Source organism: Anomaloglossus baeobatrachus, chromosome 7 (assembly GCF_048569485.1).
Source record: "Anomaloglossus baeobatrachus isolate aAnoBae1 chromosome 7, aAnoBae1.hap1, whole genome shotgun sequence".
Taxonomy (NCBI): Eukaryota; Metazoa; Chordata; class Amphibia; order Anura; family Aromobatidae; genus Anomaloglossus; species Anomaloglossus baeobatrachus.
The window spans coordinates 106,059,748-106,083,463 of record NC_134359.1 but is presented as its reverse complement, the minus strand read 5'-3'; the positions used below and the strand labels follow the sequence as shown (position 1 = coordinate 106,083,463).

At 41.1% G+C, this 23,716-nt stretch overlaps 1 protein-coding gene across 10 annotated transcripts in view; it reads left to right on the top strand.

Moving 5' to 3' along the window:
- UNC80 (unc-80 subunit of NALCN channel complex) overlaps window positions 1-23,716 on the top strand; it is a 288,351-nt gene that overhangs the window by 226,262 nt on the left and 38,373 nt on the right. For 6 of the 10 annotated variants that reach the window (XM_075317556.1, XM_075317548.1, XM_075317551.1 and 3 more), the window contains 2 exons: window positions 5,679-5,735; window positions 17,788-17,869. The exons of 2 other annotated variants lie outside the window; for them this stretch is intronic. In XM_075317556.1, coding sequence (XP_075173671.1) covers window positions 5,679-5,735; window positions 17,788-17,869 — 139 coding nt within the window. The remainder of the gene's footprint in view (window positions 1-5,678; window positions 5,736-17,787; window positions 17,870-23,716) is intronic. 2 more of the 10 variants (XM_075317555.1, XM_075317550.1) reach the window with 1 other exon arrangement.

The following is a 23,716-nucleotide window of genomic DNA, read 5'->3' as shown; positions in this document are numbered from 1 at the left end:
GACATCGGTAACAATGTGTTACCGATGCTGCAGCGATAGTCCCGCCCCCGTCGCACGTGCGATATCTAATGAAAGCTGCCGTAGCGATTATTATCGCTACGGCAGCTTCACATGCACATACCTGCCGTGCGACGTCCCTCTGGCCGGCGACCCGCCTCCTTCCTTAGGGGGGCGGGTCATGCGGCGTCACAGCGACGTCACACGGCAGGCGGCCAATTGAAGCGGAGGGGCGGAGATGAGCAGGATGTAAACATCCCGCCCACCTCCGTCCTTCTCATTGCAGCCGGGACACAGGTAAGGTGATGTTCCTCGCTCCTTCGGCTTCACACACAGCGATGTGTGCTGCCGCAGGAGCGAGGAACAACATCGTACCTGTCGCACCATCGGCATTATGGAAATGTCGGAGGCTGCAGCGATGATACGATAACGACGCTTTTGCGCTCGTTCATCGTATCAAAAAGGTTTTACACGTTGCGATATCGATTGCGACGCCGGATGTGCGTCTCTTTCGATTTGACCCCATCGACATTGCACGTGCAATGTCGCAACGTGCAAAGCCGCCCTAAGTCTTTCCCGTTTTAGGACAATTAGGAACCAAAATTATTTATATTTGCCAAATGCCAGAATAATGAGAGAAAGAATGCTTTAAGGAATTTTTATTACTTTCTATAAAGTCAAAAGTTTACATACATTTTATTATTATTTGGTATTATAGCTGTATGACTTGGGTGAAAGTTTTATTTTTATTTTGTAAAGTGCACCAGTCCCTCCTGCAGTAAAACAACCCCCCAACATGATGCTGCCACCCCTGTGTTTCACAGTTGGGATGGTGTTTTTAGGCTTCAAAGCTTCTCCCTTCTCCCTCTAATCATAACGATGGTCATTATGGCCATACAGTTACATTTTAGTTTCAGACCATAGAACATGTCTCCAAAAATTAAGGTCTTTGTTACTGTGTGCATTTGTAAACATTAATCTGGCTTTTTATGTTTCTTTTGGAGTAATGGCTTCTTCCTGGTTGAATGGCCTTTCAGCCCATGTTGATACAGTACTTGTTTCACTGTGGATATTGACACAATCTTACTAGCTTCCGACCAGCATCGTCACAAGGTCTTTTGCATTTGTTCTTGGGTTGATATGCACATGTCTGACCAAAGCACGTTTATCTCTGGTACACAGAACCCGTCTCCTTCCTGAGTGGTATGATGGCTGCACATTCCCATCTTGTTTGTACTTGCATATAATTGTTTGTAGAGATGAATGAGGCATATTCAGGTATCTAGAACTTGCACCCAAGGATGAACCAGATTTGTGCAACTCCACAATTCTCATCCTGAGATCTTGGCTGATTTCTTTTGATGTTCCCATGATGTTACACAAAGAAGCAGTGTGTTTCAGGTGTGCATTAAAGTTCATCCACAGGTGTGTCTCTAATTAACTCAGATGTTACCAATAAACCTATCAGAATCTTCTAAAGACATGACATCATCATACGGGCTGTCCTATATTGTTTAAAGGCATAATACTCTTAGGCGGGCTTTGCACATTACGACATCGCAGGCCGATGCTGCGATGCCGAGTGCGATAGTCCCCGCCCCCATCGCAGCAGCGATATGTGGTGATAGCTGGCGTAGCGAAAGTTATCGCTACGCCAGCTTCACACACACACTCACCTGCCGTGCGACGTCCCTGTGGCCGGCGACCCGCCTCCTTGTTAAGGGGGCGGGTCGTGCGGCGTCACTGCGACGTCACACGGCAGGCGGCCAATCGGAGCGGAGGGGCGGAGATGAGCAGGATGTAAACATCCTGCCCATCTCCTTCCTTCCGCATATCCTACGGAAGCTGCGGTGACGCCGGTAGGAGATGTTCCTCGCTCCTGCGACTTCACACACAGTGATGTGTGCTGCCGCAGGAGCGAGGAACAACATCGGACCATCGCGTCGGTGTAATTATGAATTACGCCGACGCTGTACCGATGATACGATTACGACGCTTTTGCGCTCGTCAATCGTATCATCCAGGCTTTACACACTGCGATGTCGCATGCAATGCCGGATGTGCGTCACTTTCAATTTGACCCCACCGACATCGCACCTGCGATGTCGCAGTGTGCAAAGTGCCCCTTAGTGTATGTAAACTTTTGACTTTGCAGAAAGTAATAAAAATGTCTTAAAACATTCTTTCTCTCTCTCATTATTATGGCATTTGGCAAATAGAAATAATTTTGGTTCCTAATTGACCTAAAACGGGAAAGGTTTATTCTGATTTCATGTCAGATATTGAGAAAAACCTGCAGATGTGTCTTTTTAGATAGTGTATGTAAACTTCTGGTTTCAACTGTATATATTACTCTGCATAGAAAGTCTGCAGAGTGAATTGATCGGTGCTGTGGATTCGAAATATGCAACATGTCAATTTATGTTGTGGACATCTTTCCGGATCTCACCTTTTCTAATGCAAAGGCTGAAATGACGTGTACCACGCAACTAATTGACGCATATAAATTTAGCTGTGGATTTTCCTCTGTGAGAGCTTTGTGATGGTAAAGTCGAGCATACATCACATGTTACCAATGGCTTTGAAATTACATTTTAATTACCACTCTAAGCTGACATACGTCAATTACTTCTACAAGCCCATAATTTGTAGGAAATCCATTTGTTTGATAATGCTACCCACAATTGTTATATGTTACAAGTCTGAAAGAGAATCCTTTGCCAATTTCATGCATATTGAATAAAGGTGGCTTTGCACGCGATCTCGTTGGGGTCATGGAATTTGTGACGCACATCCGGCCGCTTTAGCGATGTCATTGTGTGTGACACCTATGAGCGATTTTGAATCGTCACAAAAACGTTCAAAATCGCTCATCGGTGACATGCCCCCCTCTTCCCAATTATCGTACCGATGTTGATTGTCGTTCCTGCGGCAGCACACATCGCTATGTATGACGCCGCTGGAACGACAAACATCTCCTTACCTGCGTCCACCAGAAAAGGAGGAAGGAAGGAGGTGGGCGGCAGTTCATCTCCTCCCCTCCTTTTCTATTGGGCGGCAGTTCAGTGACGCTGCTGTGACGTTGCTATGACACTGAACGAACCGCCCCCTTAGAAAGGAGGCGGTTCGCAGGTCACAGCGACGTTGCTGCACAGGTATGTGCGTGTGAGGCTGCCGTAGCGATAATGTTTGCTACGGCAGCGATCACCACATATCGTTACAACAACGGGGGCGAGTGCTATCACGCTCGACATCGCTAGCAATTGCTAGCGATCTCGTAGCGTGTAAAGCGACCCTTACTAGTTATGAGTTGCCCCATAATAAAAGTAATGAATAACTGATACATATACACTGGTTTTGCTGTGGGGACAATTGAAGTGTTTTTGTGACGTTACTTTGATAAATATGAACATTGTTGCTCTTGGATATCAATTAAAAGCAACAGAAAGATGATTAGTTTTGGATCCTGAAATTGAAAGACGTAGAAGCAAAGATGTGGGCGACTAGTAATTATTTACGTTAATAGCTTTTACAAATGCTATTTCCGAATAAAACAACGGTGTCATTGGTGATTTCATGGGGAACTCAATCCTTTATATAACAACACTCCGTCACTACTCATTATGAAGAGGATCCCTCAATGTAATAGGGTTTCTAAGTCCAGTCAGCAGAAAGCATCAGGTAGAGTTGACTTGGACTCTCTTGCTTCCAGGGTGTATTTCTTAGGGCTCCTTCACATGTCTGTGTTTCCAGTATGTGTGGTACCTGTTTTTTTTCACGGATACCACACGTACCTATCATAACCTATGTGCCTGCTCACATATTTCTGTTTTTACACGGACCATGTGTCCATTCAAACCACATGGAGACGTCCATTTTTTTAGACAGCACAAATAACAAGGGCCAATACAAGTCTATGGATCCATAAAAAACATGTCCAACATATGGATGGCAACCTTGTTCCATCAGTATGCTGTATGTGTTTAATATCACAAAGTATAGGAGAAACTTTATAATTTCTTTATTTCTTGGGCCATCCGTGAAAAACACTGATGACGCTGATGGTAAAAATGGACACACTGACGACACACTGAGAACACACTGATGGTAAAAATGGACACATTGAGGACACACTGAGGACACTGATGGTGAAAATGGACACACTGAGGACACACTGAGAACACACTGATGGTAAAAATGGACACATTTAGGACACACTGAGGATACTGATGGTGAAAATGGACACACTGAGGACACTGATGGTAAAAATGGACACACTGAGGACACACTGATGGAAAAATTGACACTGAGGGCACACTAATGACACACTGAGGACACACTGATGACACTGATGGAAAAAATGGACACTGAGGACACACTGAGGACACAATGATGACACAATGAGGACACAATGAGGACACAATGATGGTAAGGATGGTAGAAATGGACACATTGAGGACACACTAATGGTAAAAATGAACACTGAGGACACACTAATGACACACTGAGGACATACTGATGACACTGATGGTAAAAATGGACACTGAGGACACACTGAGGACACAATGAGGACACAATTATGACACACTGAGGACACACTGATGGGATTGATGGTAAAAATGGACACACTGAGGACACAATGATGCTAAAAATGGACACTGAAGACACAGTGATGACACAATGAGGACACAATGAGGACACAGTGATGATACAATGAGGACACAGTGATGACACACTGAGGACACAGTGATGACACACAGATGCAAAACACTGACTGACACCCGTACCATTTTTTACATACGTTTTTTATACGGACATGTGAAGGAGGCCTTATGGTTAAATTGAGAAATTTATTAGACCTTATTATTGATATTTACTATGTGTGCAAGATTACAACAAAGATTATAAATCAATTAAAAGTAGATGAAGCCCAGGTTCTCTGATGTACCCAAGGGCCCCAAGTCTGACACTGAGCATGAGTAGTCATCATTGGTTTATGTATATTATCGCTACAGCATTTCAAAGAAAAACATAGTTATAAATGCATCCAGAAACAAAGTGACTATGGAGACTAGTCCAGGAGGCAGGTCCCATCATGTTCTCCCCACCCACTCAGTTACACTGACTGCTGTCTCCATACACGAGTATGGGGAGAAATCTTTCAGTCTAGCTTGGTCGGAGTGAAAAGCTGCCTTGTCAACTCACCCTGGCCTGTGAACTGCAGTGTTTTAGTGTAAAACAGATGTTTGCAATACAGAAGCAGATTTATGCTGTGGCTGTGGTTTCGACAGGATAGATCAGCTGATAGGTTCCCATTCATAAACCTAATCTTGGAATGTTCCCCTAGTAATGTTCCCTAGTACTGCTGCTTTAATCTCCAGATCATGAACCATAAGCTCTTGCTCGTCCTCCTTATCTCCTGTTTCTCCTCAATTTCATTTTTGGCAGTGCATTTACCCTTTCCCCATCGAGCTCTCTCTGCCCCACTCTTGTAATTTTTTCAGTGCAGAATGACAAGAACCGTAGATGATTTGCTGTTGTTTTTTGTACTTTTGTTAAGTTCATTTGTATACATATTTGAGTTACTTTTTATACTTTTGCATGCAGATTTTCTTTTTTGTTTTGTTTTCTGTTTGCTTCTTCTTTCCCTTCAATGCTTCATCTCCCTCCCCCTCCTGCAGCGAACCTAATGTTCTTGACGACTCCCATGGGCGTGATGGCGAGATCAGCCTGTCTAGGTATGAATGCTATCTGTCTGTCATTGTGATATAGGAAGGAGAGAGAGGATGGAGGCCAGCTTTAAAGGCAGAAGCCATCCTCTCTCTCTCAATCTGTTTCTCCATTATTCTCTCCATGCCCCATTCTGGCTGGTCGTGAAAGGTGCAGTTCTATCTGTTGCTATATATCTGAGTCCCCAAGGTGTTCATTGAGTAATCAATGCCTGTCTGAGGAGGTTTATTTTCAGATTCTTCTTGTCACATTTTTCTCCAGAAACAGCTACTTTGGTTTATGACACTTCAAGAAGTAATATAATAAAAGTTATTTATCGATGGTATATAACTGTAGTTGTATTGTGAGTAAAGAAGTCTGTATTTATTACACTATTGCGGCACTAAACGGCTTGCACATTAATTGGGGGACAAGAACTGTCATTACAATTAAAGCTCTAGTCCAATATCCCTCAAAAATAAACATAAATATCACCCTTTTTATGCCGATGGCTTGTTCGTAGGATAGGTCATCAATATAAAATTGGTAGGGATACAACCCCCAAAACTCAGACGATGTCCGTATGTGATAAGTATATGGAGAAGAACATCTAAGCATAATGTTTAAAGGGAACTAATCACCAGGATTTTCCTATATAACCTAAAGTTAGTGCTACATTAGCGCTATCAGGCTGATTCCTATACATACTTTTAGTTGTCAGCAAGGATGTTTAGTTTTTGAAACACAAGCAAGTAAAGTTTGTAAAATCAGCAGCTTGTTGAATAACAGCAGCTGTGGATCAGATAATAGCTGGGGTAGGTATTCATACTGTAGTCATCCCCTCCCCCTGTTACTTATGCTAATTCTATTATACAATCGTTTTACTTTGTGACTAGAAGGACCTGTGATGATGTCATACCCATGTGACCAGAAGGGGCAGGGATTCTTCCAACATAGCTTATACCTGGAAGCAACATTTTTCTGTTAGCTTGAGGCCCCACCCCTTCTGGTCACATGTGTATGAAATCAGCATAGGCCCTTTAAATCACAAAGTAAAACAATTGTATTATAGAATTAGCATAAATAACAGGGGGAGGGGATAACTATGAATACCCACCATAGCTATCAGCTGCTGCAGCTGCTGTCACTCAACAAGCTTCTGATTTTACAAACTTTACTTGCTTGTGTTTCAAAACCTATACATCCTAGCTGACAACTAAAGGTATGTATAGAATCAGCCTGATAGTGCCAGTATAGCACTGCCTTTAGGTTACATAGGAAACTCCTGGTGATTGGTGCACTTTAATGTAGATCAGATTCTATTCTTTCATAGGCACAGAATCTATACTATACAAACATCAGATTAATAGGCCCCAAAGAAAAAACAAAGCCAAACTATATTTTACTCACTCAAAAAGAACCATAAATTTCCACATCACTTTAAAGACATCATCATCACTGTCCCAATAGGGGTTCACAATCTCAATTCCCTAACAGTGGGTCCACTGGAGGGCACAGACAGAAAAGGACTCCTGTGCAAAAAATATATATGGACCCTTTGCAACACAAGAGCTCATCAAAATGCACAATTCTACCTGCTTTGTAGATAAAAATGGGCTCCCGAATCTCTTGGGCCCCTGTGCTTCTGCACAGGCTGCATGCACCAGTGATATGTCTGCCCCTGAGTATGTCTTTGGAGTGTGGGAATCGACAAGAGTACTCAGGGAAAACCTATGTAAACATGGAGAGAACATACAAACTCCTTGCAAGTGTTGTCCTTGGTGGGATTTGAACCCAGGACCCAAGTGCTGAAAGACTGGAGTGCTAACCACTGAGCCACCATACTATCTAAAAGAAGAGTGCTGTCAAAAAATATATACCTGCCAAAGGGAATCTGCAAGGTTTGTATAGTCTTATGGACCAGTACAGCTCATGCACCATGAGTATTTCCCAATACATACGTATATTTGACTGTCACTTGTTTTTTTTACCTGGTGTAAATGTCACAGTTCTCCTGAATCTGGCATATTTTTTTTGTTCCTGACCCTCTCTATTCCTCAGACATGGCTTCCTCCTCCATAAACAAATCAAATCTTTTTAGCCAAGGAGGCACGGTCCTCAACTCTTCTGTATGGGAGTCTTTTGGAGGACCACGACCACTTTGATAACAAGACTATTAGTGATGAGCGAGCACTACCATGTTCAGGTACTTGGTACTCGTTAAGAGCAGTTGGATGCTCGAACTGGCGCCTTTTGAGCACCCGAGTATAATGGAAATCAATAGGGGAATCTGAGCATCCAACTGCTCTTAACGAGTACCAAGCACCCGAGCATGGTAGTGCTTTCTCATCACTAAAGACAGGGAAGAGGGGGACATATCTCTGGAATGGAGGGGTGCAGAAACAAAAACATAGATTGCCAGATTCAGGAGAACAGCAGAATTTACACCAGATAAAAAATATTTATGGCAAGTGACTGGTCTCCTAGGCCTTTATGAGGCAAATAGGATCTCTGCTGTCCTTGTGAAAAAGTACTAATCAGACAGATGATTACTCATGAGCTTATGGAAATAGAAACCACAGAGAAACCTGCACATTTCACAACTGTGAGCCAGTACAGTGTGTATACAGTGTATGTGTAGAAGTGTTTATCTCTCACCTGTTCCTTACCAGGGGTCAATGAATAAATGATCCACACCATCTCCATTAGGTGGTTTTACACACAGCATTTTAGCCAAAATGTCACAGTTTTGCTGCAATTTTTACATGCAATTAGCTAATCCATAGCTGGGACCGGATTTAAAAGGAAGGTAAAATATGAAGGAAGGACTTGTACCTTCCCTTCTCTCCTGATCCACTTCTGTCTTTGGCTAAGAAAAAAATGCAACAAAAACTGTAATGGTGGTTTTCTAAAAAAATTGCTGTGTGTGAATCCACTCTATAACAGTCACTTAAATAAAAAAATATCATATTTCTGGAGATAACGTCATAAATAGTAAAAAAAAAAGCTTGAAAACGTCTCAGTCAAGGATATTGAAATATTTAAACTCCAGCTAAGCATTATGGACATTTGCGTGCAAAAATGGTGAAATTCTAGGTAATTCCAGTCCAATGAATGATGACTTGCAACACTTTAATTGTTAATCCCCCTGAGACAAAGGAGAAGCTGAGAGAGATTGTGGTAGTAAATTGGTTAGTGGTCATCGTCTATAGCTCTGCCGAGTTTATTAGAATATAGTCCGTATCTCATTGTCATATCTTCATTGTCAGTGTTACTAATGTGTAATTCCACTGTTTAGTGACTTAGAACATAGAGCGAGAGCTCCTCAGTGTACGTACATACAGTATAAGATGGATTTGGAGGGTTAAGCCTGTTCCATGTGAAAAAAAAATATATAATGGTAACGTAATAACTGTGAATATAGCCTATGAATATTAAGAAGTAAGTTAGACACACAGTCTATGGAAACTTTTTGCTCAGTTCAATAAATATGAAACAATAGTGTCTTCTATATTGGGTTTTATTGGGCCTCCAAGGGGTACCATATTCTCTTCCTGATGCAGTAGGGTATAATACCTTCATCGTATGAACAGTACTTATAGTGTACATGTCACTAGGTCAAAAGGGATTATTTTTTGCTCTTATTTTATTCCTTCTACTCCTCTTAGTATTCCTTTAATTTTCTTTTCTGATATCTGTCTTATGGTTCCAGGGATATGGGCCTATTTATTTAGTGCTAGTTTGCATGCTCATTAAGGGGGTGTGGCTCACAGCATGCTCTGGGGGTGTGTCATTACACTGCTCTGAATAATTACCCTGAGCCCCGCCCCTTTAGAAAAGATCAATAAAAATTAGCACTAAATAGAAAGGCCCATATCTCCGACACCGTATGGTGGTTCTAAAAGAGAAAAAGAATAGAATACTCAGGATAATAAAATAAGAATATCAAGAGTGAGGAAAACCGGGCACTGCTAATCCAAGGAGAAAGCTTCTGTTTGTTTGTTCCTATAAAGCATAGGAGCCGAGTGCACGTCATAGGGCGTAGACCATGTGTAAATCCAGGAGGAGACAGAATCAGGCGGCACTCAACGGCATCCAGATGAAGAATTTAATCAAAAAAGTGCATACCAGGGGGTACAGGTGGTGGGGGAGGTTGAGGACAAAGTCAAAACACCAGATGACGACATTGTGACTTTGTCCTCACCCTCCCCCACTACCCGTACCCCCTAGTATGCACTTTTTTGATTAAATTCTTCATCTGGATGCCGTTGAGTGCCGCCTGATTCTGTCTCCTCCTGGATTAATGAAATAAGACCAAACACTTCCACTGGTATCCTGATAACAGGTCCTCATTAAGCCAAGTGAACGCCGCACACAGAAGATTATGACGTGCTCTACGATATCCTAGTGGTATCATGTTCACTTCTAAAACCAATGGAGAAAAGCACCATAACACCTCTGTGCACAAGTAAAGTATAATTTGGGCATCTATATCTACTCAGGAGTTGTGTGATGCCATAAACATGAGATTTGTGCTATTACTGAAACACAGAGCCCCATGTACAAAAATAACATGTTCCTGCCCCCTACAACAACCAGACAGATCAAATTTAATTTACTGAAATTCTGTCAATTATGAAGGCCAAGCTCCTATTGTAACTTTGGTACATGAGGTGTCTGACATGCTACCAATGAATTGTTGTCGGCAGTGTTCTTAAGGGGAATATGACACATACTGCATGGAAAGGCAAATCATTTTTATATTCAGTTTTGCCCGTACTTTCTTGTCTTATTTTTATAAAAACCAAATTATCTAGAATGTATCATTACAAAAAGCTGACCGCATTTTCTCTCCACTATTGCATAAAGGATATGGGGAAAGCTTTGCTCAGTTCCTAAGCCTCCTCAATTTAACAAATCATAGATATTTAAATATAGTTATGATATCCCTGCCTTGAATTATTATTATTACATAAATATTCATACTATACATGAATATTATCATAATCATATACTGTATTTCAGTACCCTGCACTTACTATAGATTGTATGCTGCACTCGTGCATACAGACAGTAAAGGGCCCCTGTGCAAGAACAATATATGGGCCCTTTGTAACTCAAGAGCTCATCACAATACACAATTTTACCTGCTTCGGAGGTAGACATGGGTCCCCTTAACTCTTGGACCCCTGATATGTCCACCCCTGATATACTAGCCATAAAGGGAATCTTTCACCAGGTTTATACTTCCATATTCACTCATAAAAGAAAGTTGGATGCCCCAATCCATCAAAGCTTTTATGACAAAAACTGTCTTAAAAAGCTTTGAAAAGCCACAAAGTCTTCGGTCACCATGATGATGTGCAAAAATGTTGTGACTTTTAGCTATTCCAGAGTTATAGCAAAATGGGGACATGATGGTGCTGGGACACCCCCACTTGTCAAATCCATTATGAGACTGGTGGCGAGCCACACATGGATACGTGTGCCAAATCACACCTCTCCTCATTCATTAAGAGGCACGCACCTCACTCCAACCTGCACCCTCATCATGGCCGGCATGGAAGAACGCCAGTCTTGATGAATCGGGCCCATTGTCTCGAATTCTATTGAGAGGTCACTTTTTTCACAATTTCTAAATAAAGTCTAAATAGGGGAGCGAAGCTGGATGCCATAGAAACTTCTAATGAATAAAGCCTGTAGATCGGAAAACTGCTAAATAATGTTGGATTCAAATCATTTAATGTTCAAAAATAATGGTATTCCAAAATAGTGGTGTTCCAAAATAGTGGTATTCCAAAATAGTGGTTTGCTCCATGCACCCATATGTTGGCTTATTTGCAGATTTTGAAAACAATAGCATGCACTAAATTTGCTGCATTTTTTTCTACTGAATATATAGTATATTGATTTTTGAAAGCCATAGTCACATTTTCTGTTTTAAGTTCAATCGGATTATAGACTCCAGGCTAAGACAAACCTGAAGTGGTCAAATTTTATAATTATACTGTTAAGTCAAATACTTTTTTTTCCACAATTTCACAATATCTAGGAAGAAAACACAGTTTGACCACCCTGTGTAAAAATAACCTAATGGTCCATTTTTCAAAATGGAAATATTAATATACCCTCTATTGAGGAGTCAGGAGAGAGCTATAAAGAATGTTAGAGGTGCACTCGCTGGCCTGAAGGCTTCAGGAGGCTCTATAGAAGATCACTTGTTTTACTTTTTTTATTTTACTGAAAAACTTAGTCAATTTAAAGGGGTTTTCCCACTAACAAAGTTCATTTTAATCAATAGATCTTGGCATAAAAAATTTGTTAGACAATTGGATGTGTTTAAAAAAAATGTTCCTGTGCTGAGATAATCTTATATACGAGTATGTGCCTGAACGTGCAGGAATATGGTCTGATAAAAGCACAATTCCTGGGCAGGGGAGGACGCAAAGGAGGGTATACAGATAGAGTCAGCTATGATCTAATTCACAATATGCTTTCTGTGAGGTAAAACATTGTTTAAAAACAGGCAGGATAATGCTTTACCTCACAAATACAATCAGTTACGATTCTATGCTGTCCAGTTTATACACTCTCTTTTGCATCCTCCCTGGCCCAGGATACAGTCATATGAAAAAGTTTGTGCACCCCTATTAATGTTAACCTTTTTTCTTTATAACAATTTGGGTTTTTGCAACAGCTATTTCAGTTTCATATATCTAATAACTGATGGACTGAGTAATATTTCTGGATTGAAATGAGGTTTATTGTACTAACAGAAAATGTGCAATCCGCATTTAAACAAAATTTGACCGATGCAAAAGTATGGGCACCTCAACATAAAAGTGACATTAATATTTTGTAGATCCTCCTTTTGAAAAAATCACAGCCTCTAGTCGCTTCCTGTAGCTTTTAATGAGTTCCTGGATCCTGGATGAAGGTATATTTGACCATTCCTATTTACCAAAACAATTCCAGTTCAGTTGTTTGATGGTCGCCGAGCATGGACCGCACGCTTCAAATCATCCCACAGATTTTCAATGATATTCAGGTCTGGGGACTGGGATGGCCATTCCAGAACATTGTAATTATTCCTCTGCATGAATGCCTGAGTAGATTTGGAGCGGTGTTTTGAAATCATTGTCTTGCTGAAATATCCATCCCCTGCGTAACTTCAACTTCGTCACTGATTCTTGCACATTATTGTCAAGAATCTGCTGATACTGAGTTGAATCCATGCGACCCTCAACTTTAACAAGATTCCCGGTGCCGGCATTGGCCACACAGCCCCAAAGCATGATGGAACCTTCACCAAATTTTACTGTGGGTAGCAAGTGGTTTTCTTGGAATGCCGTGTTTTTTTGCCTTCATGCATAACGCCTTTTTGTATGACCAAACAACTCAATCTTTGTTTCATCAGTCCACAGGACCTTCTTCCAAAATGTAACTGGCTTGTCCAAATGTGCTTTTGCATACCTCAGGCGACTCTGTTTGTGGCGTGCTTGCAGAAACGGCTTCTTTCGCATCACTCTCCCATACAGCTTCTTCTTGTGCAATGTGCGCTGTATTGTTGACCGATGCACATTGACACCATCTGCAGCAAGATGATGCTGCAGGTCTTTGGAGGTGGTCTGTGGATTGTCCTTGACTGTTCTCACCATCTTCTTCTCTGCCTTGCTGATATTTTTCTTGGCCTGCCACTTCTGGGCTTAACAAGAACTGTACCTGTGTTCTTCCATTTCCTTACTATGTTCCTCACAGTGGAAACTGATAGTTTAAATCTCTGAGACAACTTTTTGTATCCTTCCCCTGAACAACTATGTTGAATAATCTTTGTTTTCAGATCATTTGAGAGTTGTTTTGAGGAGCCCATGATGCCACTCTTCATAGGAGATTCAAATAAGAGAACAACTTGCAAATGGCCACCTTAAATACCTTTTCTCATGATACATGTATGAAGCAAAGCAGGCCCAAGCCATGATACTGCCACCACCAGGTTTGACAGTGGGGATGGTGTGTTCAGGGTGATGAGCTGTGTTGCTTTTACACCAAACATATCATTTGGCATTGTGCCCATATAGTTCGATTTTGGTTTCATCTGACCAGAGCACCTTCTTCTACATGTTTGGTGTGTCTCTCAGGTGGCTTGTGGCAAACTTTAAACAACACTTTTTTAGATGTCTTTGAGAAATGGCTTTCTCCTTGCCTCTTTTCCATAAAGGCCAGATTTGTGCAGTGTACGACTGATTGTTGTCCTATGGACAGACTCTCCCACCTCAGCTGTAGATCTCTGCAGTTCATCCAGAGTGATCATGGATCTCTTGGCTGCATCTCTGATCAGTCTTCTCCTTCGTTGAGATGAAAGTTTGGATGGACGGCCGGATCTTGATAGATTTGCAGTGGTATAATACTCCTTCCATTTCAATATGATCGCTTGCACAGTGCTCCTTGGAATGTTTAAAGTTTTGGAAATCTTTTTGTAACCAAATCCGGCTTTAAACTTCTCCACAACAGTATCACGGACCTGCCTGTTGTGTTCCTTGGTCTTCATGATGCTATTTGCGCTTTAAACAGAACACTGATACTATCACAGAGCAGGTGCATTTATACGGAGACTTGATTACACACAGGTAGCTTATATTTATCATCCTTAGTCATTTAGGACAACATTTGAGTATTCAGAGATCTTCAATGAACTTCTGGAGTGAGTTTGCTGCACTGAAAGTAAAGGGGGCGAATAATATTGCACGCCCCACCTTTCAGTTATTTGTTTTTTAAAAAGTTTAAAATAAGCAATACATTTTGTGCAACTTCACGACTGTGTCCCACTTGTTGTTGATTCTTCACCATAACATTAAAATTTTTATCTTTATGTTTGAAGCCTGAAATGTGGGAAAAGGTTGAAAAATTCAAGGGAGCCGAATATTTTCGCAAGGCACTGCATATATAAATGGATAGATAGATAGATAGATAGATAGATAGATAGATAGATAGATAGATAGATATCTGACTATAGAGTTTAGCCACTAGGGAATTTGAAACTTGTTCCCATCAGTAAATTTATATTTGTGCCGATCTAACGAAGAAACTTTTGACCAGAGGTTAGAACATCATGAATCCTCCTTCTGTTTTAATATCCCGTATCAAGATAATGTTTCACCTTAACATACCATATCCTGCCTTTATTGAACCCTATACACAAACATGGTTTGACAAATTTTGTCCATAGCACAAGAGTCCTGATCGCAACCCCTTCAAATATCTTTGGGATAATTTGCACACCCATTAGGGTCCAGATCTTCTTTTCCATTTTTCAGCCAAATGCTCTTTTGGCTAAAAGGGCACAAATTGACCAACACTCCAAAATCATGTAGAAATCTTTCCCAGAATAATGGACTTTAATCTAGCTATAAAGGTCACCAAAATTAATATTAAGCCAATTGTTGGAGTGGGGGGGACATTTATGAAACTGAAGAAAAAATTGTCTTTCTTGACCATAGCAACCAATCATAGCGCAAGTTTAATCTTTTATTCCGTTCTTGAAAATTAAAAGTGAAGTTGAGTGTTACATGCACCAGGCATTATGACACCACAATATCGTGTTCACATTTAGTCTAAAAAAGATGTTAACGACAAAGACAGTTAAAGAGACAAGAATTCTGTTGTGTGCAGAAACATATCCCCTACACATTGTGAGCTTTACTACAGATGAATTAGTGTATTTCCTCTTTTACCTGATCAGTAAATCAGTTGTTGTCTTAAGGTGGTCATACACTTTAGATGAATGCTGGCAGGACTGGCCTTCCATGTAATCCATATGGCAATGTTCAGACCCTCTGCCGATGACCGATGATGGGGAAACGAAGGATCAGTTATTTTAAAGAGGCCCTACCCTCATTGTTTAAGGAACATAAGACAATGGCAGACATGTTTGCCATCATCTTGTGGAAGTTATGCATGCTCAACTTTTGGTCAAGAGGAATTGTAGTTGGCTGAATGAGTGTTCGAGGAGTGCACCATCTATGGACTGGAGCCAAATGCAGCCTGTGATCACTACTATGCAGCCCTTCACCATTTGGTCAGAGACATGCTGGGCATTGTTTGCTGGCTGCTTACATATATTTTCCATGTCAACATAAAGAGGAAAAGCAAGTAGCACCAAAAGGACAGGTAAGTATTAATAGTGCGCTGCGTGGCCATCTCTGGGGTACCCATATTATGGCAAAATGACGGAGTTCTGACCCATGTGTAGCACAGAAATTAAAGGAATAAAATTGCAGCACCTACCGAATTAAGGTGTATAAGTCTTCGAAAAGAAGATTTATATACCATCATTTAGTTATTGTTGCAATAAAATTTCTTTTAAGAAATTATCTATTAGACTGCACTATTATCATTGAGCATCACCAAAGATTAGTTAAAAAATATAAAACAGTCTTCGGCACCAACTTGAGTGGCTTTATAAGGAAAATCGAGCCAACACTACAACAATAGGATATCATGGTGCTATACTTGAGAAGTCACTGAATTTGCCAAAAAAGTAGAAAAACTTAAGTATCACTCACGATACTTAAAAATCCAGTCAACTGGGACCCATTGTACAGACGCTAAACGACCATCATCCTATATGCATCCTGCTCACTTCCATCATGTTTTAGTAAGACTGAATAAAAGGATTTTTAAGGATGGTGAGTAGTACTTGATTTTTTCTACTTTTTTTGGCATAATCAAAGATTAGTTGTTTGGCTTTATAGTCTGGTCACAGGATTAAAGGGGTATTCCCACAAACAACGTTCATTTTAAAGTTGATTTTAATCAATAGATCTTGGAATAATAATAATTTATACAATTGGATGTGTTTTAAAAAAATGTTCCTGTGCTGAGATAATCTTATATATGTGTCCCTGCTATGTACTGTGTAATGGCCGTGTCTGACCGTACAGGGACATGGTCTGATCATACTACATCTCCTGGGTCGGGAAGGAAGTAATAAAGTATACAGACATTATAGCATGAAATCGCATATTATTCTTTCTACGTGGTAAAATAATTTTTTAAAAACAGGCAGAGAAATGCTTTACCTCAAAAAAAGAATCCGATACGATCCCATGTTGTGCTCTCTGTATAATCTCTTATGTGTCTTCCCCTGCCCAGCAGATGTGGTATAATCAGACCATGTCCCTGTACGGTCAGACACAGCCATTACCCAGTACATAGCGGGGACACATATATAAGATTATCTCAGCACAGGAACATCTTTTTTAAACACATCCAATTGTGGAAATTATTATTATCATTATTATTATTATTAGATCTATTCATTAAAATCAACTTTGAAATTAACTTTGATGGCGGGAAACCCCTTTAAGCCAATCGAGGAACATACTTGACTTTCGTATTGGACAAAAAGGAGTAGATGAAGTGAAGCAGTAGCCCTTCATGAGTGCTGCTGTATTCACTGTAGTATGGAAGCCCTTGGCAGTATCAGTATTGTGCACCCATAGTCTTTCTTTCTGAATTGTAAACAGGGAAGAAGGCAATGTCTATCCTCTCATAGGTGACAGTCGTACAAATAGAGCTATTATATACCTATTAGGTATATATTTATGGAATATCCTTTCTTTGTGCCATAAATATCTCAGAAGTTAATATCACCTAAAATCCAAATTTTATTGAGTCCCTTGAGATTGGTTTAATTTGACAATGTGCCCTTCAAACCAAAAACAGGTGATGTACCACTGAGCTAAAGTGTATGGCAAGCCTTAGGGTTAGCTTTTCCTTAAGGTAACAAAAATATGTTTCTGACAAGGTGAAAATAAATCATGTTCACCAATCAACTTTGATGGTCTGATGGTGACATAAACTGGTCTTACTGTACTTGCAGTAGTAGTTATAGTAGTTGATAGTGGGGTACAGTACATGATCGTGGTATTAACAGTTTCCTCTGATTCAACTGTTATGCTAACAGTATATAACTATAATAGTCTCCCAATCCCGAACCTTTTTGTCTTCGTTGTGGACATCCACCATACCTCCTTCTCATGTGTGTGCATTCCATGTGTTAATGCTGTTAACACTCAACAGGGTAGCCAGTGTGCAGAGTGAGCCTGGTCATCAGAACCTTCTCATTCAACCACCACTGGGAAGGAAGAGAGGTCTGAGGCAGGTAAGTGCTACACAGAGGATGAAGTCATCCATGAAGAGTTGACTGGATGGTCTTCATTTCAGTGGTGGAGTAAATGGAGCTATGTGTTAATACTGTACAAAAGTGCTAATAAAGTGTTCAGTCTGAATTTTCTCCTTTAACGTCTGTGTTCTTGCATCAATCACCTCTTATCTGTCCACGTGTCTTTCATGATCTCCTAACATTTCATCTGCTTACCTCTGTCATTCGTTGTTTCAGTTTATCATTTTGTAAAGTAAATCTTCGGATATATACTTTATTCTAGTGTGTATACTTTTGCCTCTGATTACGATACCTTCAGCGCTATATGACACCTTATATGCTACGCTTTTTCTGTGCTTATGCTATATACATACTGCATGTGCTATGCTAGTTGATGGGCACTTATAGGCAATGTGTAGAAAATAGATGGTTCGGCCATGATCAGATTCTGATTATTGTGCAACATGTAGTGTGATATCTAATGCCAAAGACAGCATTGCCTATTTTCTTGCAGCAGTTTTTATGGGGGGTTGAAACATACAATAGCGGTTTTAATATTTACCCTTTTATATGATCATGAACATTCATGTTCTAATAAGAGCATCAATATGTGCTCCAGAGCTGCTTTTCTAATGTTTGTACCTTGCAACCTTATCATACAGGAAGCTAGAAACAATGGACACTCGGTCATAAATAGTATGTAGGAGTATACAGTCAGGCTAACAATATACTGCGAGTATGACAATTAGATTGGGGTTCTCTATTGTCTTTGTCTATGTTGTGATAGTAACACATTAACCATCATTATCCCCATACCTTTCACTTAGACCTCACCTGTGAATGGGACACTGTGATGAACCTTGATGTGCCCCCATTTTTGTATAACAATGAACTGTAAGATTCAGGATGAGAAATGTGGTGACTCCAGTCATTACATGGGTGAAGAAGTACTAAATATCCAAGATCTTACCTTCTAATACTCACATAATGTTGTAATAGTATATTACATGTTTATAGCCTTGTTCCTTCCCAGTATCTTTCATGAATATAAGATCCAGGGGAATTGAAGATGACGTGGTTGGACAGCACAGGGCACTTACGCTTGCGCAACATTTTCATTTCCTATCCCGATCTGTAGGTGTGAAGTTATCTCTAGGTGTTTGTTTGTATGGGACTAATAATGAATATTCACTTATCTCATTTTAATTATCTCCAGCATGATTGCATGATTAGTTGAGAGTTGGTTAGCTTCTTCAGAGAGAAACTTGAACTCAATTGTGCTTCATGGTTCTCGATAGCCTATTTTTTGAGTAGTTTGTAGTAATAAGAGAGTGAACTCGCAGCTCAGATCCCATTGGAATGAGTTCTGTCATCATACTATGTTGTCCTGTATGGGGATGTTATGTTGCCCTTACACAGGACAGCATAGCCTGATGACAGCGTGCAGTTGAGCTGCAGTGCTTAAAGTGGTTCTTCCAAGAATCAGATAAAATAGTGTCCGCAATACAATTCAAACAGCAGCCCATCCTAATCACGTGCCATAAAGTAGGATCCAGCTCCAAAAAATGATTAAAATTACATTTTTATTGGGTTGATATCAAAATCCAATATTAAAAATCCATACTATTATTATTATTATTTATTTATAGAGCACCATTGATTCCATGGTGCTGTACATGAGAGGGGGTTACATACAGAGTACATCTACAAGTTACAATAGACAGACTAGTACAGAGGGAAGAGGGCCCTGCCCTTGCGGGCTTACATTCTAAAGGGTTTTGGGGAGGAGACAGTAGGTGGGGTGTAGGTAGGCCGGCAGCTCTGCACGGTGGTGGGGCAGCGGCTCCGCAGGGTGGTGGGGCGGCAGCTCTGCAGGGTGGTGGGGCGGCAGCTCCGCAGGGGGGTGGGGCGGCAGCTCCGCTAGGTGGTGGGGTCATTGAAGATTATAGGCAGTTCTGAACAGATGAGTGTAAGTGTGGTAGATTGTCTGAGGCAGCGAGTTCCAGGAGACTGGGGATGCTCGGGAGAAATCTTGGAGTCTGTTGCGTGAGGAGCGAATGAGAGAGGAGGAGAGAAGGAGATCTTGGGAGGACCAGAGATCACGTTGTGGAGTGTAGCAAGAGATTAGTTCAGAGATATACGGAGGAGATAGATTATGGATGGCTTTGTAGGTCAGTGTTAGTAGTTTGAATTGGATACGATAGAAGATTGGGAGCCAATGGAGGGATTTGCAGAGAGGAGAAGCAGGGTGGTATTGAGGAGAGAGGTGGATCATTCGGGCAGCAGAGTTAAGGATGGACTGGAGAGGATGTTACAGTAGTCGAGGCGGGAGATTATGAGGGCATGCACTAGCATTTTTGTCAATTGGGAATTGAGGAAAGGGCGGATTCTGGAAATATTTTTGAGTTGAAGACGGCAGGAGGTGGTGAGGGATTGGATGTGTGGTATGAAGGACAAGGCAGAGTCAAAGGTCACTCCGAGGAAGCGAACTTTGGGTACTGGCGAGAGCGTGATGTTATTTATTGTAATAGATAGATCAGGTGGATTAAAATATTAAATAAATATTAAAATAGATGATGACTGAACATCAGAATAATCCTAACAAATAGTGATAGCTACATGTTTCAGATGCACTCCAATGTCCTTTGTTTAAGCTAGCTTGTATATCAGTCCTACTAAGTTCTGTAGTCAAACTACATAATACATATTTTTTTTGGATTTCCATGCTGTCACAGCAAACATTTTTTTCTGTTCATGTTAGTCCGAATTGCAGAATGAAGTTATACAGCTATCAAGACCTGTGTTTAAACTCACAAGAGCTGTATCACATATACCTCAGTCAGCTGTGAACAAATATTTTCATGTTGTGCTTGACTAGGAGATCTCCAGCTTCATCCTTCTCCTCTATCAGTCCCACAGCTTAATAGTGCACAGAGACTGACTGCGGCTCTTTTCAGTTGACACAAAGGTCTTGGTCTTGGGAGCTAAATATCTTCAGTCTGCAACCGTAATGACATGTAACTAGGATGGGCTTCGGTTTGAGTTATGCCAGGGATGCCATTTTATCTCATTCTCAGAAAACCCCTTTAAGTACAGCAGTGTACTGACTTTACTGAGCTCTCCTGTTCCAGCAGTTATTCTGTGTACATACAGCTGTGACATGAGATGCAAAGAGCTGATCAAGGATGTGCTGGATATTAAATCTCCACAATATGATATTGATGGCCTATTCTATGAACAGGTCATCAATATTTATGTCCTGGAAAACCCTTTTAGTAAACAGAGGAAGCACTTGCTCAAAAAATACCACCTTTCTCCATCTGTTGACTGAAGAGGTGACAGGGTCAGCTCCAGGTTTTTGTGGGCCCCAGGCAAAAAAAGTCCCAGTGGGCTTTATGCACACGCACCTACACAGATACGTACATATAAAGGAATACATACTGTACATATACACATTTGAAGACAAGTTCACAAACACATGTAGGGGCTGGGGTCTACAGTATATACATAACAAGAGAGGCTGGGGGCTACAGCATATACATACAACAAGAGAGGCTGGGGGCTACAGGATATATATCACAAGAGAGGCTGGGGGCTACAGTATATACATCAGTGGAGGCTGGGGGCATGCACATTACCAGGGGGCATACATATTACTGGGGGGCATACGCATTACTGGGACATACACATTACTGGGGGCATACACATTACTGAGTGACATAGACGTTACTGGGAGGCATAGACGTTACTAGGGTCATAGATGTTATTGGGAGGCATAGACGTTACCTAGGGGCATAGACATTACTGGAGGGGCATAGACATTACTGGAGGGACATGCACATTACTGTGGTACATACATATTACTGGTGTGGGGGGCATATAGCTCTAGGGAGCCCATACAGCTCTAGGGGGGCACATAGAGCTCTAGGGGGCCTATACTGCTCTGAGGGATGGTTCATATAGCTCTGCAAGGGCACATTCAGCTTGGGGGTGGGGGGCACATACAGCTCTGAGGGGGGCCCATACAGCTAGGGGGGGAAACAGGGGGGCACATACAGCTCTGGGCCCACTGCCTGGTGATGCTGCCTGGCGCAGCAGCTCCTCTCTCTTTATCTGTGGGACAAAAACGAGCTCTGTCCACAAATGAACTTCTATACACCTGCAAGCAGCATTCAGCACGCTGGGAGTAAGTGCAGGGCTGGTAACCAGAAAATTTCGGCTGCTGGCCTGAGAACTGCAAGACCGCAGAACTAATCACCGCTGCTGACAATGGCGAATGACCCCCCCCGGCTGTCCAGGGCCCCAGCACTTGCCTGGCTGCGCTGGGTGCTGATGTCGGCCCTGGCTGGTATGCATGCTTAACCACCTTTACATTCAAACTCTACCAAAACGGGTTCTTGGGAAAGAGTTTGTGGATGCCTGAAGTAGAGCCCTTAGCATCCATATATTTATCACCTATCCTAATGTTTTGGTGAGACAACCGATTTAGGCTTCGCCCATTTCCCTTAGTCATCTATTAGCCATTGTTTCCTCTGCTTATTAAAAGAGTTTTCCAGGGCTTAGAAAATGATAGCCTATTCTTAGGATAAGTCATCAGTGTCAGATTGTCAGGTACTGACACCTGACCTATACCGATCAGCTGATTTCATCTCCCACGGCTGTCAGAAAACCCTTTCAACCATTTCTTGCCTATTCCATGCTTCCTTTCTGCCTGGGTGCTTTCCCTTGCTATGTTGGCTTTCTTGTTGGATTGGTAATACTTTGATGACTATGTAAAAATTCCAATCACCTACACCACTGATGAGCACTGAAATAATGCCAGGAGGAGGTTGTTAATTTGAATTTGGTGGCCCAATTCGTGGCTCATAGTTGGCTGTTTAATTTTTTAAGTTGTCCCATACAATAATCGAAACGCTTTCTAAAGATATCTTCACATTTCTACAGAACAAACCGTACATGAAAGAATTATTTGTATCATTCAAAGATAAAAGATTAACTTGTTTGTAACAAAATTGCACAGAATATTTCATTTATACAAATTGTTATCTCAACTCTATGAGCACCATCCTCCCTATCTTCTTCTTGTGAAATATCCTGTTAATTTCACCAACAATTTAACCTTAAATTTAGAAGTCTGCTGCTTCTACAATATTGTAGTGTGAGCCATAATAGATATCTTACCCAGAGTTATTGGCCTTTGCAATGTTCATTAGGGAATGTGCATATAACGTGTGAATGGTACAGAATAACATTTCCTGACGGTTTGTGGTTTAGCTTCTCTTGTTAACCTTTCTTTGCATGTTTTATCTTCTAACCTTATGTAGTTATGCAATCATAGGTTGCAATGTTAAAATTGCAGTGAATTATTCTGTATAACTTTATTATAATTCTGTTGTATTAACTTGTTAACATGATTTTTATTTTGCAGCTTTATCATTTTGTTCTTTTCCAAAATGTATCCAAAAATTAAAATATGGCTTTGGATCTTACTTTTACTTTCCAAATAATCACAAATAGTCACAAATAGTATGCCCTCCAAAATTTTAAAATATAACATATGTATTCCCCCTGCCTTCTAGATCAAAAACTTGTAGATCAATGCATTCAGCACACTGCAGCAAAACTTAGGCGGGCTTTGCACACTACGACATCGCAGGTGCGATGTCGGTGGGGTCAAATTGAAAATGACGTACTTCTGGCATCGCATGCGACATCGTAGTGTGTAAAGGCTCGATGATACGATTAACGAGCGCAAAAGCGTCGTACTCGTATCATCGGTGCAGCGTCGGCGTAATCCATGATTATGCTGACGCGACGGTCCGATGTTGTCCCTCATTCCTGCGGCAG